General features: G+C 65.6%; 2 protein-coding genes across 7 annotated transcripts in view; one reads left to right on the top strand and one right to left on the bottom strand.

Annotated features, from left to right (window-relative positions):
- The window catches only part of MAST3 (microtubule associated serine/threonine kinase 3), a 34,604-nt gene extending 21,803 nt beyond the window's left edge, over positions 1-12,801 (bottom strand). The window contains exons 1-3 of one of the 6 annotated variants that reach the window (XM_030034022.2): positions 9,695-10,011; positions 8,826-9,241; positions 4,066-4,097 (exon numbers count right to left, since the gene is read on the bottom strand). In XM_030034022.2, coding sequence (XP_029889882.1) covers positions 4,066-4,097; positions 8,826-9,241; positions 9,695-9,941 — 695 coding nt within the window. In that variant the 5' untranslated portion in view covers positions 9,942-10,011. Of the gene's footprint in view, positions 1-2,084; positions 2,184-2,758; positions 2,817-4,065; positions 4,098-6,002; positions 6,490-7,130; positions 7,255-8,825; positions 9,242-9,694; positions 10,012-10,031; positions 10,425-12,624 lie in introns of those variants that run through there. The other 5 variants (XM_041128122.1, XM_030034021.1, XM_030034025.2 and 2 more) reach the window with 5 other exon arrangements.
- Positions 12,802-14,289: 1,488 nt separating this feature from the next.
- On the top strand, positions 14,290-17,356 carry LOC115349029. The gene is made up of 4 exons (XM_041127815.1): positions 14,290-14,349; positions 14,801-15,321; positions 15,748-15,986; positions 16,297-17,356. The coding sequence occupies exons 1-4, from the start codon at positions 14,290-14,292 to the stop codon at positions 16,368-16,370; spliced, it is 894 nt and encodes a 297-aa protein (XP_040983749.1). The 3' UTR covers positions 16,371-17,356.
- Positions 17,357-18,134: the final 778 nt, after the last annotated feature.

Here is an 18,134-nt window from a genome sequence, read left to right on the forward strand (position 1 = left end):
GGCAGCACCCCAAAATGGGGTTAGGGTTGCCATAGAGATGGGGCTGCACCCCAAAATGGAGGCTTGGGGTTACCATAGAGATGGGGCAGCACCCCAAAATGGGGTGAGGATTACTATAGAGATGGGACATCACCCCAAAATGGAGGCTAGAGGTTACCATAGAGATGGGGCAGCACCCCAAAATGGGGTTACAGTTGCCATAGACATGGGGCAGCACCCCAAAATGGAGGCTTGGGGTTACTGTAGAGATGGGGCAGCACCCCAAAATGGGGTTAGGGTTGACATAGAGATGGGGCTGTGCCCCAGAATTGGGGCTGGGTTATTGTAGAGGTGGGACATCACCCCAAAATGGAGGCTAGGGGTTACTATAGAGATGGGGCAGCACCCCAAAATTGGGGCTGGGGTTACCATAGAGATGGGGCTGCACCACAAAATTGGGGCTTGGGGTTACCGTAGAGATGGGGCAGCACCCCAAAATGGGGTGAGGATTACTATAGAGATGGGACATCACCCCAAAGTGGAGGCTTGGGGTTACCATAGAGACAGAGCAGCACCCCAAAATGGGGTCAGGGTTTCCATGGAGATACAACATCTGCCGCTGATGCATTTCGAGGGGCATGAATCCCGCTCCCAAGTCAGCGGGGGCAGCCCCAAAGCCTGGGACTCCCTTGGGGGCCTCCCCTAACGGCACCCTGCCACCCATGGGACACCGTGCTCAGAGGCCACCCTCCCGGCAGCACCCCATCGCCCCGCAACCTCCCTCCCACGCTGGCTTTCATATTTAATCGGGGAGATCCCGAGCAAAGACCCGGTGACATCCATCCTCCTTAGTGCCGGTGACAAAACCCCGCGCGGTGGCACACCGGGGGCTGGCGGAGCCTCCAGAGCCACCTGGGATGGCATCGCCACGCTCACCGGGCCGCAGCCGGCCAGTGCCACGGCCAAAAATCCCAACGCCGGCGGGTTTGGGCAGGGTTTCAGTGGGGCGAAAGGGCAGGACCGAGAGCCAGGCAGCACCACGCTTGCCTTCACCCCCTGCCCGGCAGCCGCAAGACGCCAGCACGTGGAGGCACCCATGGGTGCTGCCAGACTCCCCATCCTCATCCCCATCGTGAGTATCCCCAAAACCCGCCCTTCCCGAGGCCTCGGCTGAGCGACCGCATGGCCGCGCTTGTTTTTCCACACGCCGCGGTCGTTGCGGGCGAGGGGTGGCCAGCCAGGGCTAGCGGAGGGACCGCAGCAGGCAGGGACCCCGGCGTGCAGGCAGAGCGCAGGCAGCACCCTGGCTCCTGCCCGCCCGCAGCAAATGGCTCTGCCTGTTGCTGAGCAGCGGCAAAGCTCCCCGCCGGTTCCTTCTCGCTCGGTGCCAGCCGCTCTCCCCGACAGATGGATGGACGCACCCAGCGTCACCCATGGGTGCCGGGGCAGGTCGCAGCTCTGCCCTGCAAGCGCCACGCAGCAGCACAGGGCCGGGGTGTGACCAGCACGCCCGCTGCACCTTTGTCCCCAGGGCACGGCGCAGCCCGCACGTGCCGCAGGGTCCGGCCACACGCCTCCGTGACGGCAGCACCCCGTGGGGCGTCTCAAGGGGCTTGGAGGATTTTGGGTGGGGGGCACCCATCCCCCAGAGCAGCTCTCCCCCTCTCCTTCCCCCACGGCGGAGCAGAAAAGGCGGCGAGGGAGGTTTCCCGGGTGGGGTGAAGGTGGCATCCCTGCTCCCACCCCGCTCCCATCACGGTGCCCTGCCCCGGTCCGATTTTGAGGCGATCCCCCATCAAAACAAGGATGCTCGGAGCCTGAGCTCGAGCTACTGCGATGGCGTTCCCATCAGGGCTCCCCAAAATGGACCAGTCGGTAGCAAAGACGGAGCCCATCGGCACGGCCAGGCCGTTTTTGGGGTGCGCAGGGCTGGGGACAGACCCTGGCCACGTTGCCCTGCATGCCCTGCAGCAGACAGCACCGCTTTTGGGACCTCCCAGGGCATCTCTGGTGGGGGGGCACCCACCTTGCTGCCCCCATCTCCACCTCTCCCCCCTCCCCTACCCCGGAGCTGATGCCCAGGGAGGTTTTTTGGGGGGTCTTACCTCCAGGGGTGCAGGGTTAGTAAGGGGCTGCAGGGGCTGCAGGGGCTGCAGGGGCTGCAGGGGCTCAGCACTGTCGGGCTCTGGCTGCTCGGAGACAAGCTGCAAGGCAAGACGTGCCGGCGTGGCATCAGGGGGTGCCGGTGGGCACCCCGGTGGTACAGCCCCCCCGGCCAGGCTGGGGGGTCCGGAGGGGGCCAGGGACCAAGAGCAGAGGGGACAAGGGCTGGAGCCAGGGGACCAGGGCTGAGGGTCCTGGCAGGGGGGGAGAGACTGGAGGGGGAGTGCAGGGGACAGCAGGGACACTGCGGGGGGGGGGGGGGGGAAACACCGGGTGGTCTGATGCTGCCGAGGGTGGGAGGGTGTCACCGGGAGGGCCCGGGGCTGTGGATGCAGGAGGAAGGGCTGGGACCTGCGGCCCGGGAGTGGGGATACAGCGGGATGGGGGATGGACCGGGATGGGGATGCTCCGGGATGGGGATGGACCGGGATGGGGATGCTCCGGGATGGGGTTGGATCGGGATGGAGATGGACCGGGATGGGGATGGACCGGGATGGGGATGCTCCGGGATGGGGATGCGGCGGGACGGGGACGCCCCGGTACAGGGATGCCCCGGGGCCCCGTAGCCCTCCCCCGGGGGCCGGTACCGGCGCACCCCACCCCGGCCCCGACTCACTCCAAGGTCAGCGAGGGGATCTTCAGCCTGTCCCGCCGCGACTTCATGCCGCCGCCGCCCCGCTCCGCTCCCCGCTCCCCCCGCCGCCGCCGCCGCCGCCGCCGCACCGGCTGCCCCCGCGCTGGGCGGCTCCCGCGGGCGGGCGGCAGCGGCGGCCCCGCCGGGGCTCCGTGCTCGGCCCGCCGGGCCCGGGCCCGCCCCTGCGGCACGGCACGGCTCGGCACGGTACGGCACGGCAGCCCCCGGGCCCCCGGTGCTCCCGGCCCGGTCCGGCGGCAGCCCCGATCCGTACCGTTCCCGGGATGTGCTGGGGTGCTGCCGGTGCTGAGACACTGCAGCCCCAGCACAGCTCCAGTACAGCCCCAGTATAGCCCCAGTGCATCCCTAACACAGCCCCAGTACGGCCACAGTGCCCCTCCAGTGCACCCCTAACACAGCCCCAGTATGGCCACAGTGCCCCTCTGGTGCATCCCTAACACAGCCCCAGTACGGCCACAGTGCCCCTCCGGTGCATCCCTAACACAGCCCCAGTACGGCCACAGTGCCCCTCCGGTGCACCCCTAACACAGCCCCAGTACGGCCACAGTGCCCCTCCGGTGCACCCCTAACACAGCCCCAGTACGGCCACAGTGCCCCTCCGGTGCATCCCTAACACAGCCCCAGTACGGCCACAGTGCCCCTCTGGTGCATCCCTAACACAGCCCCAGTATGGCGCCAGCACAGCCCCAACATCTCTCCAGTGCCCTCCCAGCACAGTCCGTACGCCCCCCAGCACACAGCCCCATGACCCCCTGACAGCCCCAGCCCAGTGCCAAGACCCCCCTGCGTTACCTCCGCATCACCCCAAAACACCCCCAGTACACCCCAACACACAAACCCAGTGCAGCTTCGCAACAGCCTCCTACGACAGCCCAGTACACCCCAGTACACCCCAATACCGCTCAGAACAACCCAACACAGCCCAATACAGCCCAGCACACCCCAACACACTTCCAGCAGAGCACAGCACACCCCAGTACATCCCAGTACACCCCAGTACCACTCAGAACAACCCAACACAGCCCAATACAGCCCACCACACCCCAATACACTTGCAGCAGACCACAGCACATCCCAGTACACCCCAGCACATACACAATCAGGTCCCTCCAGTATCAGAGAACACGGCGATGCCACGCTGGATTTGAGCGCAACAAGCCCCGGCGCCATCCAACACCCATCCCCGCTGCCCCCCCGCGGTGTCGGTGCCGCGTCCCACCCGGTGACACCCCATCCCGTGCCCCGGGTGGCCCAGTTCGGGGACTTACGCTCTTCCTCGGCGCGGCAGGCTCAGCTCCTTCTGCAACGAGAAAAGCGAGAAGCAGGATCAGAGCGTGACCCCAGGTGTCGGGGGGGGGTGCCCAACGGATGGGACCCCCACCTCCTGCCAGCCACGGCCACGCGTCCGGCAGCATCCCCGCTGCCCGCAGCACCAAGCTGTCACCGCAGAATCCGTCCCAGCTCACTGTGCCCAGGGTGTCCCTGCTCTGCTGTGCCGGGTGAGGGTGACAAATCACCCTCCCAGGGTCAGGGCAAGGGGGACATCTCCTTCCAAAGTCCCCAGGGCTGGTGGCCCTGTGGCCAGGCCCAGGAGCAAGGGCACGAGGGCGGTGGAGCGGGAGCAGCACCCAGCTGCCCGGCTGGAGCGTGGCCCAGGGGTGGTGGTGGCCGTGCCCTGTCCCCCACCCCGTCCCCATAACCCCGGGCGTGGGGAGCAGCCGGCAGCTCCCACGCTGTTTATTTTTCCAGCCGCTGGGAATATTTCTTGCAAGAGACGTTTGCTCGCAGGTGGTGCAACAGGGCAAAGGGCAGCTGCGCGGGCAGGAACCCTGGCCCATGCCATCCTCCCGGCGTGGCGGGCACCAGCCGGCTCCGGCACAGACCCAGCGCCCACCCGTGCACCACCGGGCACGCCACAGAGAGTGGCAGAGATCCCACCGGCACGCTGCGAGGGGCACGGCGTGAACGGGCCGGTGCGTGCCCCGGCACGCCGCGGGATGCTGGCACGTGTGGTGTGCGCACGTGCTGGCTCATGCCCCGCCGTCGCCTTGATCCTGCGCCCACCGCCGGTGCCCGCCGGCCCCATCCGTACCCCTAAGCAGCTTAGACACATTCCTGGCACGGGCAGGGAGCTCCCCCCGGGCAGGGGCTGCTGCCACCCATGTAGGGGCACGCAGCAGCACCCATGCACCCTACAACCCCCGGGGTGCCTGCGCCCCATCCCGCTGCCCACGCCACGCAGCCCCTGCGGAAATCCCGGAGTTGGGGCGAGCTGCAACACAGTGATGCAGCAGAATCGCCATAGCAACGGGTGACATCATGCCTGGGCGCACAGGGACTCGGCAGCCCCCGGGTGTATGTCTGCCCCGGGGTGGCGTGGGTGCTGGGGGGGGGGGGCGGTTGTGGGTGCAGGGGGTGGTTGCCCGAAGCGGGTGTGGGTGTCCCAGTGCACCCAGCAGCACTGGGTGACCCCAGGCCTGGGTTGGGGAAGGGGATGCAGGGTCCCTGCATGGAGCAGGAGCCCCCCAGCACCCTCACCCGGTCCTGCCGTCGCCCAGCCCGGATCCCCACCCGCACCCGGGCCCGTGCCGCCGGCCAGCAGCCCCCGAGGAGAGGATGAGGCAGAGAAGGGTGACGCCGAGGGTTTTACTGCTCGGCCATCTGCAGATGGGACAGTGGGACAGAGGACAGACACCCTTGTCCCCCCACGCTCACCCCTGCCCCGAGGCACAGCCTCCTCACCCAACTATGGGTGCAAGGGTGCAGAGCGGTGCTGTGGCACCCAACACCCATCGCGGCCGGGGGCTCCCCGGCCACGCTGCATCCATGGGGACGGCCAGAGCATCACCCGAGGGCCCTGGGGACCCGCGTGGGGCAGCGCCATAGGGCCAGCACCCACAGGGTGCCCGATGCACCCATCCGGCACAGCGCATCTCCCATCAGCAGGTCCTGCTGGGAGCCAGGATTAAGCATCAGCTGATCCCTGCGGGGACGGCATCGGGGACAGCATCGCTGCTCGGCGCTTTGGGATTAGGTCCCTGGTGGGAGCCCCGTCCCACCCCTCCCGCCATGGGGATGTGGGCATGCAGGCGGCACCCCACGGCTCTGCTCTCCCCGGGGACTGCCAGGAATGACACCCACGGCCAAGAGCCCCGAAGCCCACTGCCGTGGCTCCGTCCATCCATCCATCCATCCATCCATCCACCCGCATCCGTGGGGAGGCAGCTCCCATGCAAGGCTCTTTCCCGGGCTGAGCGTGCAGCGGAGCGCAGTTGCCCCGCGGAGCTGCCAGCTCGGATGAAGGCAGCACCGTGCCATCTTCCAACCACCCAGACAGCTCGGGCCAGGCCCCCCGGTTACTGCGGCTCCGTTCTGCAGATGGGGATGAAGGCGTGAGGTCACCCGGAAAATTGGGCTCAGCCCTACGAGCTGGGAGGGGGGGAAGCCGTGGTCGTCACCCCTCCAAGAATGACAGCGGGTGCCGGGGTTCCTGCGGGGAGCGGGTGCGGGATGGGCAGGGAGGATGGGTGCCCATCGGCCTGCCAGGAGCAGGAGCACAGGGTGATGGAGGCTGTTCGGAGGGGCAAATCCGTGCTGGCACAGCCGTTTGGCATCGTGTGCTGGGCTGGAGGGACCACGGCGCTCCCACGGGATCCCTCGCACAGGCGGGTGCTCCCCCCCGCCCAGCACCCCGCGGCGTGGCTGGGGCTCGTACCCTGCCCTGCTCCCAGCGCTGGGTGCCCGGCTCCCGTCCCCCCCCCCCAATTCCCACGCTGCTCACACGCAACACCCACCTCTCGCACACGCAGCCCCCACCTCCCATGCGCACACACACACACACACACACACACGCGGGCGCAGCACCCACCTCTCACCCGCAGCACCCACTCCCTGCGCCCGCAGCGCCCACCGAGCGCGCACCCCGAGCGCCCACCTCTCGCTCACAGCACCCACCTCCCACGCGCGGCGCCCACCTCTCGCACACACACACCCCCCCCACCACCACCCCCGGCACCCAACTCCTACGCGCAGCACCCGCTTCTTGCACGCCCTCCCCCGGAGCACCCACCTCTTCTTGCACCCGCAGCACCCGCTTCTTGCACACGCAGCGCCCACCTCGCGCGCACCCAGAGCACCCACCTCTCACTTGCAGCACCCACCCCTTGCAGACCCGCACCCAGAGCACCCACCTCGCCCCCGGGTTCACCGGGGCTGGGTTCCCCCCCCCCGCCCTCACCCCGGTTCCCTCCCGTCCCCGCCGTGCCCCGCCGGGCTCCGGGCCGCCGCCGGTGCCCCGTTCCCCCGTCGCCGGTGCCCGCTCCCCGGTGCTCACCTGGAGGCCCCGGCGCCGCAGGATGCTGGGCTCGTCCATCCCGCCGCAGCCGCCTCCCGCTGCGCCCGCTCCGCCCGGTGCGCCCGGTCCGCCCCGCCGCCGCCGCCGCCGCCGCCGCCGCCGCCCGGTGCGCCCGGGGCGCCGCCCAGCGGCCCCGCCGCGTCACCGGACGCGCATCAGCACCGAGCCCGGGGCTGGCACGGCACGGCACGGCACAGTCCGGGGCTGGCACAGTCTGCCTGGCTCGGTAGAGCCCAGCACGGCAGGGGCTGGCATGGCACGGCACGGCACAGAGCTGGCATGGCATGGCATGGCGTGGCATGGAATGGCATGGCACAGAGCTGGCACGGCATGGCATGGCATGGCATGGAATGGCATGGCACAGAGCTGGCACGGCACGGCATGGCATGGCATGGAATGACATGGCATGGCATGGCGCAGAGCTGGCACGGCACGGCACGGCACGGCACGGCACGGCATGGCATGGCGCAGAGCTGGCGCAGAGCTGGCACGGAGCTGGCACAACATGGCATGGCATGGCACGGCACAGCATGGCATGGCACAGCACGGCATGGCACAGCACGGGGCTGGCGTGGTATGGCATGGGACTGGCATGGCAGGGCACAGTCTGGGGCTGGCACAGTCTTCCTGGCTCGGTACAGCCCAGCATGGCAGAGTTTGCCATGACACAGCATGGCACAGGGCTGGAACAGCCTGGCACAGCGTGGCACAGCACGGGATGGCCTGGGGCTGACATAGCACAGCACAGGGCTGGCACAGCCTGCCTGGCTCGGTACAACCCGGCACGGCACGGCCTGGGGTTGGCACAGCAGGGCACAGGGTGGGAACAGCCCCCCTGGCTCGGTGTGGCCCAGCCCAGGTCTGTCCTGTGGCTGGCGTGGCACAGCACGGTCCTTATGGCCTGGAGCAGCCCAGTACAGTCCAGCATGGCATGGCCCAGCCCAGTCCGGCATGGCATGGCCCAGCATGGCCCAGCCTGGCGTGACATGGTACAGCGTGGCCTGGCCCAGTTTAGCATGGCACGGCCCAGTCCTGCTGTATGTCGCGGCACGGCAAAGCCCGGCACGGCTCAGTTTGGCACGGCACGGCTTGGTGTGTCCCCCCACCCCAGGCGGGCAGGAGAGGGCACACAGCGAGGCAGGAGGGCAGGAGGTGCCAGGAGACCCTCTGTGCCCCCCACCCCGGCCATGCCCGCGGCAACGGGACGGAGGGGTCCCGGCAGCGCCGTCCTGGTGCAGGAACGCTCCCACCACCGCCGCCCTCCAGCCCCGAGCAAAAGCCACACAAGGGGACACTTTCTGCGGGAACAAGGGGACTCTGTGCGCGGCCCTCGGTGCCACCCGGCTCCACCGTCCCGGGGTCACCCGGCCCGTCACGCGGCCGCCGGCGTTCCAGTGACACCGCGCTCTCCTGCCTCACTGGGGCTTTGTTCGCGGCCGCAGGGGACAAGTCGTGCCCGGGATGGGCGCAGGAGCCCGGTTTCGGCGAGAGCCACGCGCACACGTGGCCGCGCAAACGCACACGCGTGCTGCCAAAAACCCGAACGACCCCAACCTTCGAGCGGCCGCGGGAGATTTTACCCGGTTACGGGCAGGGGATCCAAAACGTGCCCTGAAGTTAGCAAAAAAAAAAAAAAAAAAAAGCCAAAAACCCCAAGACATCTCTTTCGCTTACCTTGCGCTTCTCGCCGGGCCGGAGCACGCGGTGCGGCCGGGGCATGCGGTGCAGCCGGGGCAGGGTTTGGCCAAGTCCCAGCAGGCGTGCCAGCAGAAAAGGGGGATATTTCGTTTGCTTTCTCTTTTGCTTTTGGTAAAAGTGAGGCACGCATTCACGCCTCGCGCTCTGCCCTGCCTGGGAACAGCCACCCTTCGGCAAGCTTTTAGCAGAAGAGGAAACGCCGGGTGTGGGGAGCTGCGCCGAGCGCCGGGGCTGCCACCGAGCCGGGGGGGGGGGCACCCACTGGGTGCCGGGAAAGTGGGCAGCCAGGAAAGGCAGCGGAGCCCCGGATCCGGCGTGGGACATCCCGGGTGGCCGATGCTGGGGTGGCTGCTGGCAGCGCTGGCGGTGCTGGCGCGGGTTGGTAAGTGCTCCTGCGGCGATGGGAGATGAGAGATAACTTCAGAAAACTTTCAATGAACGATTTGGGGGCGATAAGGCCCCGGGGAGCTGTTGCTGCGATGGGGATGCTCGCTCAAAATGACAGGGTCGGGGTAAAGCCGGGTGAATCCCTGCCGGGGCGAGCAGCGCCAACCAGCACCGCATCCCCAGGGAGGAGGGAAATGGTGTTTTTTTGGGCGAGAATCACCCGCACAGCTGCTCCCATCGCCCGGGCGAGCAACACGGTGATCGGGCGACAGCTACGCCGCTGCTCCATCCTGGCCTTGCCCGACCCGCCGGGGTTTGGGGTGCAGCAACCCCCCCAGCCGTTGCCCTCTCCTGCAGGCACCGCCACGGCCCCTGGCTTCTCCTGCTGGAAGCAATGTGGCTCCCGCTGGTTCCTCTGCTCCTGGCCACCCCACGGCCCCGCCGGCAACACCTCCTACCTCCTGACGCTCTGGTGAGTCGGGCACTGCGGCGGGGAATGAGCACCACGTCCCTGGGGAGCCCGTGGGATGCGTCCTGAGCGGGACACGTGGGGACGCGTGCCCTCCGCATCCCAAGCCCATCCGGATGGCGAGCGTTGCCCCATCCGGATCCGACCTTGCGCCCGCTCCCCGCCCCAGCTACACGACGCCCAGGCTGTGCCAGCGGTTCGAGGCGGGCGCGAGGACGACGTACGCCCTGAAGCATCACCGCGTCTACGTCCTCACCAACGCCACGGCCTGGGTGGAGGCGCGCTGGGGGGACCACGTCCGCAGGACCCCCAATCTCACGCTGTACCTCAACGAGGCCGGTAAGCGCCGGCGGGGCAAGGCTGGGCGCCAGCGCCGGCGCTGATAACCGCGAGACCGCCTCGTCTTTACAGTCAAGCTGGATCCGCCCCCCGCCGGGATGCCCTTCACCAAAACCGGTGGCCGGCTGCGGCTGCGGGTGCCGTGGCCGCCGTGCCACCGTGAGGGCCAGCCGTTGCAGCGGGAGGCTCGCTTCCGAAGGACGGGCGACCGCGGCTGGACGCAGGTAAAAATGCCGTTTGCCAGAGCCGGCGGTGACCGAAAGGATGGTCAGTAGTGTCCGGCAGCCCGGGCAGCCCAGGCAGTGTGGGGGCTTGGTGACGCCGGTGTCCCCTCCCCAAACCCATCCATGTCCCATCTGTTTCATGGCGTTATCGGCTCTTTCCCGTCCTCCCGGCCACAGGATCCTGCTGCCGCCCTTTAACAGGATCAGGCCGCGATTCGCGGGGATTACACAGGCAAAACCCCAGATTATAGTAATGATGACGATGGATGAAATCTGGATGCTTGTCCCCAGCGAAACCCCCCGCAGCCAGGGATCCCCCCCCCACCCCTCTCGATTACTGCCAGGGGTGTCCCGGGGCCAAATCCGTGGTACCCTGGCCAAGGGGACCATCCTGGCCACCATGTCCCCTGCACCCCATTTGGCTCTCCCAGCCCCTGGGATGTTTGGGGGACACAGGGCAGCATCTGCTTTCATGTCCCAGTAGCCATACTGGTTTTACTGGCTGGCTGCCTCTGTCCCCGGTTCTCTCCGCAGGTGACATGCGAGACGGTGACGGATGAGGATGACTCAGGTTGGTTTAGCCTGTGGGGAAGTGGGGGACGAGCATCTCCTGGGGGTGCCCCCGGGTCCTGGCAGGGGTCTCTGCCCTGCGCTCCCCCCCCAGCACCCCATGATGGCCAAAAGCTGGGTGAAAGGGGGTGTCACCCCCCGCCTGACCCTGCCACCCCGCTCCAGTGACCTGCACCCTCGGGGGGGACGGCGCCTTCGAGGTCCAGCTCCGGCACAAGCCCCCCCCACTGGAGCAGCTACTGGAGCGACTGGAGCGGCTCCATCTTCGTTCCCCAGGGTGAGGAAGAGGAGAGGAGGCGGGTGGGATCCCAACAGCTCCCGAAAATGCCGACAGCCCAGCCGGCCTCATTCCTCTTGCAGAAATCCTGGCGAGTCCGGTACTGAGCTACCAGCTGGGAAAACTGGGGAGAGACGGGCAGCGGGTGCTGAGCCTGGGCTGGCAGGTACGGCGGCATCCCCCGGGGACCCTCCCGGGTGTCCCCCCACCATTTCATCCCCCGAGCCGTCCCTTCTCCCTCCCCCAGCGAGCCCCCGAGGACCAAGGGGACGTCACCTACACCCTGCGCGCCCGCGTGCCGGCGTGCCGCTGCGCCGAGGCGACCGCGGAGGACACCGTGGTGCTGGGGACGGAGGTGACGGCGCACAACCTCACCCTCTCCGGGGCCGAGTACGAAATCCTACTGACGGCGGCCAACGCCGCCGGGCCGGGGCCGGAGCGGCAGCTCCGTGTGCCGGCAGAGCAGCGTGCAGGTACCTGCCCAGCAGAAGGAACGAGCTCCCCGGCAGCCTCGAGGGTGTTATTCTCCCAACCATCCCTCACACGCCCTGTTTCATCCCAGATCTCGGCTTCAAGGACGTCAGCGTGGCCGGCAGCACCGTGTCGGTGCGGTGGGAAGCACGAAGCCCCGGCTTTGCCTACTGCTTCGAGCAGCAGCCGCTGCCAGGAACCCTGAAACAGGGTGTTTGCATCCCACGGGATTTCCCTGCCGAGAGCATCCACACGGAGAGAGGCAAGGGAGCGCCCTGAGCCCCTGTCCCGTCCCCTTCACCTGGGGCTGGAGCCTGGTGGAGATTTAACCGGCATCGCTGGTTCCTGCCCCAGGAGCGCTGGAAGCACCGGTGTGTTACCGCCTCGCCGTGCACGGCTGGGCCCCGGCACGGGGCTGGTCCACCTTCGCCCTGCAGCACCACTACGCCGGCAACGGTACGTATGGAAACACGGAGCATCCGCGCCCGGTTTAACCGCAAAAAGGGGGATTCCCGAAATGCTCCCTCTTTTTTTTTTTTTTTTTTTTTTTTTTTTGCACCCCCTCACCATCACGTGCAGCCTCGTTGGCCGTGCCCATCCGCATCGACGCCGGCGCCGGGGATGCCGCCGTCGTCCTCCGGTGGAGCCCGTCCCCCCGTGCCGCCTGTCCCGGGGCACTGGCCAAGTATCTCATCTGCCACGCGGCCGAGGGGGACAACGTGACCTGTGAGTGGGGACCCCCCCCCCAATCCCCGTGGGGCAGGAGGAGGGCGCTGCCTGTAACCTGCAGGCAGCTGCCGGACTATTGCCTGCTCGTTGTCGTTTGCCCAGACGGCGAAGCGGACGCCACGGCATCGCACTACACCCTCCAAAACCTACGGCCCGGCACAGCCTACAGGGTGGGCGTTTGGGAGGTGATGGCGGAGAGCGGGGGGACCTGCGGTGCTTGGTGGCACTTCCAGACCAAGGCACTGGGTAATGGCTGGAGACCCCATCCCCTCCCCGCTCCCCGTGGGGTGCTCTCTGTGGGGTGCTCACCCTCGTCCCAAAACAGCTCCCGCGTCCCACGCGGGGTGCTGGGGACAGAAATGCCACCACCCAGCCGTGCCCGTCCCCAGGTCCCCAAGGAGCAGCGTGGAAATCCAACCTGAAGTACCTGGGCATCTCGCTCACTCTCCCCGCCGTGGCCACCATCTACCAGCTGAGCAAAAAGAGGTGACGGCAGCACCCTCACCCCCACCCTGCTCTGGCCAACCCCCCCTCTAACCTTCCCCGTTACCCACCCCCTCACCAACCACCCCCCCTCCCCAGGGCTCGCCGCCTCCTCTTCCCACCCCTGCCCAAACCCGTGGGCAGCAAAGCCATCCAGTTCTCCGCCAGCGAAATGAGCCAGGTGAGATGCAAGGCGCAGGAGGGGCCGGATCCTGCACCCCGGCAGGTACCCGCGGGCGGCCCCGCCACGGGACCTTCCCACCCCAAACGCATCCGACCCTTAGGGCCAGCCCCGGCCGGCGTTCCTGGAGCCCTCGGAGAGGTTCAGCCCGGCTGAGCTGCTGCTACCGGAGCCAAATCCCGGCAAGGAGACGACCGACGCCGGCACACGGTCCGGCACGCCGCAGCCCGGCCCCGCGGCCGACGAACTGGCAGCGGTGTGCCCGTCGGGCTGCGAGAAGGAGCTGCCGTTTACCTACCGCAGGCAGGAGGTGCTGAGCCAGGAGGGATTTCTACCGCCTGGCAGCACCAGCTGCACCGGCCACCCACCGGGCGAGGAGGAGGAAGAGGAGGAGGAGGAAGAGGATGGAAGGCAGGGCCCGCGCCAACCGCCGGTCCCCATCGCCCTGCTCATCTCCGACAAACCCATCATCATCAGGGGCGAGGAAGGATGGGACCCATCGCTGGAGAAGTCGGTGCTGTAGCCAACACCGGGCTGGGGCAGCGGGGACGGATGGCGGGAGTGGGGGGTCCCGCGGGATGCCGAGCACCCACGCGGGATGCTGAGCACCCACCCCGTGGGTTCGTGGTCGCACCGGCACTTTCAGAGGGTTTTCTGGTTTCCAGGACACAGAAGGCGATGCCTCCGGATACAGCGTTGCACAGGGCCAGGATCTGGCCACGCGCTTCCCAGCCTCAACCTTTCATTGACGATAAATAACGAGGGAAGGCGGTCGCAGAATCCCGACGGGGCTGAGGGTTATTTCCTTGGCCGGATCGGGAGGAGAGGCAGAGCTTCATCCCAGCCGGCTGCCTCCTGCTCTCCTGCCGCAGCTGGGGCCAGCATCGCCCCGGCAGGATGGGGGCACAAACAGCCTCAGCACCAAACACCACAAAATACTTGCAAAAAACAAAAAATGGGGAAAAAAATTTAAAATGGGCAAAAATAAAAAAAATGTGCAAAAAATTTTAAAAAGTGCAAAAATAAAATATCTGCAAAAAATTAAAGACGCACAAATACAAAAATAAATGCAAAGACAAAAAAATTTAAAATAAATGCACGAAGCAGCAGGGCTGAGATGGCTTCCCTCGCCTGACCAGGCAGATTACAGCAAGGATTTAGAGTCGAGAACAATCCACGGCGCTGCGGAGGATGCAGCCAGGCAGCGGGGCCGGGACTGGGGGTGACCCGGGGCAGGCAGGGCCCCCCCCCAGCACCCCCAGCGTGGGGCCGTGCCGCCGCCTCGGGCTTTATCTGGGGCAGAACCGGAGATGCTGCTGAAGATGAAGAGCGGTTTGCGGTTTTGTCTGCCCTGCGCGCGGGGGCCGGAGGTGTCAGCGTTTACTTGCTGAGAGTGCAAAAAATAAAAAGGAAAAAAAAAAAAATATATATAAATGGGGTTAGTAGCACGGGGAAGTCCGGGGAAAGGCTGTGCCAGCGCAGTCGCGGTGCCTCCGCCGCAGCCGCCGGCGTACGGCTCGGCCTCGTCGCTGCTGCCTTTAGCCCCAGTCGTGTTTTGCAAGGGATTTCACCAAAACTACGCTTGCAGCACCGGCACGCGCAGGCGGAAACCGCGCCGACGCCGACTGGAGATAACGCACCGGGGGGCGGCGGGGGGGAGCACGACCGGAGCATCACACGGCTGCGTTTCGGCACGTTCCCCCACGCGACCTCCGCCACCCGTGGGTGGGTTGGGATTTACGGCTTTTCCCGGCTCTCCGGGAACGGTTGCGACGGTGTCGTTCCCGTGGCCGGGGGTCCCGGCTGGTTGCGTGCGCGCAGGACACCCCACCACCGTGCCCACCGCCGTCGTGCCCACCGGTGTCCGGCGCCGCGCGCCCGGGGCGTCTCGGCTGCCGGCGGAGCCACGAGGTGGCACCAGCCCCGCGTCCCCACGGTGCTTCCCCACCTCCCGGCGGAGCAAATCCATCTTTCCCTCCCCGCCACGCCGCCAGGCATCACGCCACGGGCCCCCGCGTGGCCGGCAGCCTCCGTCCTTGCTCTCCGACACCCCAAATCCCTTGGGGATCGGCTGACGGCCGGCGATCCGGCATCCTCCTGGCCCCAGAAACCCAGCCAGAGAGACCAGATTTAGGGTTTTTTTTACTGAGATTTGGGCGATGCCGGGTTTGCCGTCGGAGCGCACCGGGCCGGCCACGTGCGGAGGAAGTATTCGGTTACCGGCTCGGCGTGAGCGCACACTTGGGTTTCAGTGCCGGCCCTTGTTTACAGCCTGTTTTTGGGGCCGGAGCGGCGAAGGAAGAAGCACTGGCGTCACGGCTCAGCACGGCTGGGCGGCAGCGGTAAACACATTGCCCGGCTCGGGGCCAGCGCCGCCACCGGTTAATCATTCTTGTCCGTGGAAGAAGTTCATGCCGGGACAGCCGGTCCCGACCGCTGCATTAAAAACACCCCAGGGAGAGGGGGGGGGACACGACGGGAGACACCCCCCATCGCCCCAGTGGGGTCACCTCCTGTGGATCCATCCCACCCGTGGTGCCACTCATGTCCCCCCCCCCCCCCCCCGATGCCTTTGGGGATGGCCCCGTCCCCACCGGCAACCCCACGCATCCTTTCCCACACGTGTCCCGAGTTGGCCGGTGCTCTGCCGGGAACGCTGCGCCGCGCAGAGCCCACAGGCAATGTGTCGGTGAAAACTAATTAAGTCGGCCTTGCCAATTAGTGCAAGCGACTGGCTCAGGACTTTCTAATTAGTTTAAATTTCACAGGACTGTTTTCCAAACGAGTCTCCGGGAACCGCTCTCAGGCCAGCGACCCAAGGACAGCTGCCGGGCCAGCTTTCGCAGCCAGGACGTGACCTTCCCGGCTCCTCCGTCCGGCTCCGACCCCGTCCAGGACCCAGACGTGCCGCAGGCCATCGGTTACACCCGGTTACACCGCCACCCACAGCCTGAGAACAGGCAACTCATTACACCGAATGAGGGACTCCTTCTAGGACAGCTCTGGGGTAAGCAGCAAAAAGCCATCGCAACGGTGGGAAAAAAAAAAATAAATACTCAGCCCAGGGCAGGGGGATGGCAGGAGCGTGGCCGGATCGGCATCGATCCCAAAGGCACACCGAGCCGTGGGGTCCCCCCCGGCTTTGGGGTCTTCCCGGGTGAGCAGAGCGGAGCAGCCCCAGCCATCTACACACACATCCCCCAACACCTTTACAAGAAGCTAATTTAAGACCCGCCGCCTTTTATTTTTAGGGGCTATCTGATTATGTCCCACAATGCCTTTTTATATTGCCTGATAGGCTGACTATTTCCGTACAGCTGTTTACACCCGCCGGTGCCAGCGCTGCCCAAATGCCGTGGGTGAAGGTGCCGTTTGCCGGGGCCAGCGCTGAGCATCCCTCCTCCTATTCCCTCCCTATTCCCACAGGGTCCTGGCGATGTGTCCCCAAAAGCAAGTGGCACCAGGGACACACACGGGTGGATTTACCCCCCCCCCCCCCCCGCTGCCTCTGCTTGCTCTTGCTACGCAGAAAATTCAGTGCTGCATCCCGAGAAAGCACGCAGTGCAGCCAGCCGGAGCTGCGGGAAGATGCTCGGAGCCTGGGGATTTGCTTTGGCCTCCCTGATTTAGGGGGATACAAGCTCAGCTAGCACAGGGGGAAAACCATAAAATAGCCAGAGGGTTTTGCTGCAGCCCCAAAAACACCAGCTCTTGGGGTGTCCAAACCCCCAGGGAAGGTGAGGTCCATCCCTGTGGGTCCGGGCTGGGATTTTGCTCCCGGATCGAGGAGTTTAACCTGTTTCTCAGCCTTGGGGAAACACAGCCCCACAGAACAACAGCCTGATTTTAGCACGGGCAGCTGAGAAGTTTACAACCCTGCAACCCCTTCCCTCGTCTGCCCTTCTCGCAGCCCCTTCCCTCATCTATCCGTCCCTCTCGCAGCCCTTTCTCCCTCCCCGAGCCTCAGCCCAGAGAAGAACCGATGCCAGCGAGGTGTTTGAGCCCAGCCCGACCACGAGCCGTGGCAGGGAGGAGGATTATTTACCGGGCAAAAAGCCACCGCTGCCACCACCTACACAATGCCACCCGCTCCCGGGGGGGATTAGGTGACCATTCAGGAGCTGCTTTGACTTAATCTCTAAGCAAACAAACTGATCCCTAGGATATTTTATTATTATTATTATTATTTTATTCTTTAAGCAGAATTCAAGGGCTGTATCGCACTCAGGCGCGAGTGGCTCATCACTCCCCCGCCCCCAGCCTTGCAAAACCCCCATGGCCGAGATGCCCTGCAGATCCTCAGGGTAGAAAAACCTCTGCAGCTGGGGAATTTTTGTTTTTCCTCCCTCAGAAAAGCTTTTGGGGTTCTCCCCCGCCCCCCAAAAACCGCCCCAAGCATCGCTGGCACAGGCATCCCAACTGTGCCCGTGCAGCGGGGAAGGGGCTGCAGGGACCACAGCTGGACAGTCGGCCACAGCTGGACAGACGGCCGCTGGCCACAGCTGAGTTCGGCTTGTTTTGAAAGTCAGGGGTATTTCAGCGCTGGCATTTCGCAACCATACGGGTGTCACAACAACAACTGCAGTTCTACTTTGCAAACAGGGTCCGCGGCCACCCAGCACCCCCGGCTCTTTCCTGCTCGTGTCAGGCTGAGCTCGCTTTGCTGCAACAGCTTCACCCGGGAGAGTGTTATTTCCAAACCCAAGAATGGAAAATGACTTGAAGCAGCATCAAAATTGAGTATTTAATGGTTTTTTTCCCCATCGAGAGGGGCTCGGAGCTGCCCCATCCCCTGTGGGGCTGCACTGGATGCTCAGATCCCTGCAAAAATCCCACCGGGATGCTGCGTGCCCCAGCACACAAGCTGGGAGAAGTGGTTAGAAACCATCTTCTCCCTCCGCCATGCGAGAAACGCCCGGGTGATGGCAGGAAATATTTTCTTTCTGCAGTTTTAATGTTTTCGGATGGCTGCTCTCAGGGCCGGCAGCCCCAGGGGCAGCTCAGCCTCTGGCACGGCCGAAGCTTTCCAGGCTTTGGCAGCAGCCTGGTACAGCAAAGCCACAGCTATTGACTTACTATTGACTTACTATTTTTTTTTTTCAACCAGAACGTTATAATAATAATAATAAAAGAAATCCTAAAACAAGGGTGTCGG

Source organism: Aquila chrysaetos, chromosome 12 (assembly GCF_900496995.4).
Source record: "Aquila chrysaetos chrysaetos chromosome 12, bAquChr1.4, whole genome shotgun sequence".
NCBI lineage: Eukaryota > Metazoa > Chordata > Aves > Accipitriformes > Accipitridae > Aquila > Aquila chrysaetos.

Bases quoted from the DNA above. Each gene is read 5' to 3' on its own strand.
- LOC115349029 (XM_041127815.1), top strand. From the start codon at position 14,290: ATGCTGCTGAAGATGAAGAGCGGTTTGCGGTTTTGTCTGCCCTGCGCG. The intron at 14,350-14,800 runs GTGTCAGCGTTT...GCGTGCGCGCAG, and splicing joins CCTGCGCGCGGGGGCCGGAG to GACACCCCACCACCGTGCCC. The intron at 15,322-15,747 runs GTAAACACATTG...TAAATTTCACAG, and splicing joins AGCACGGCTGGGCGGCAGCG to GACTGTTTTCCAAACGAGTC.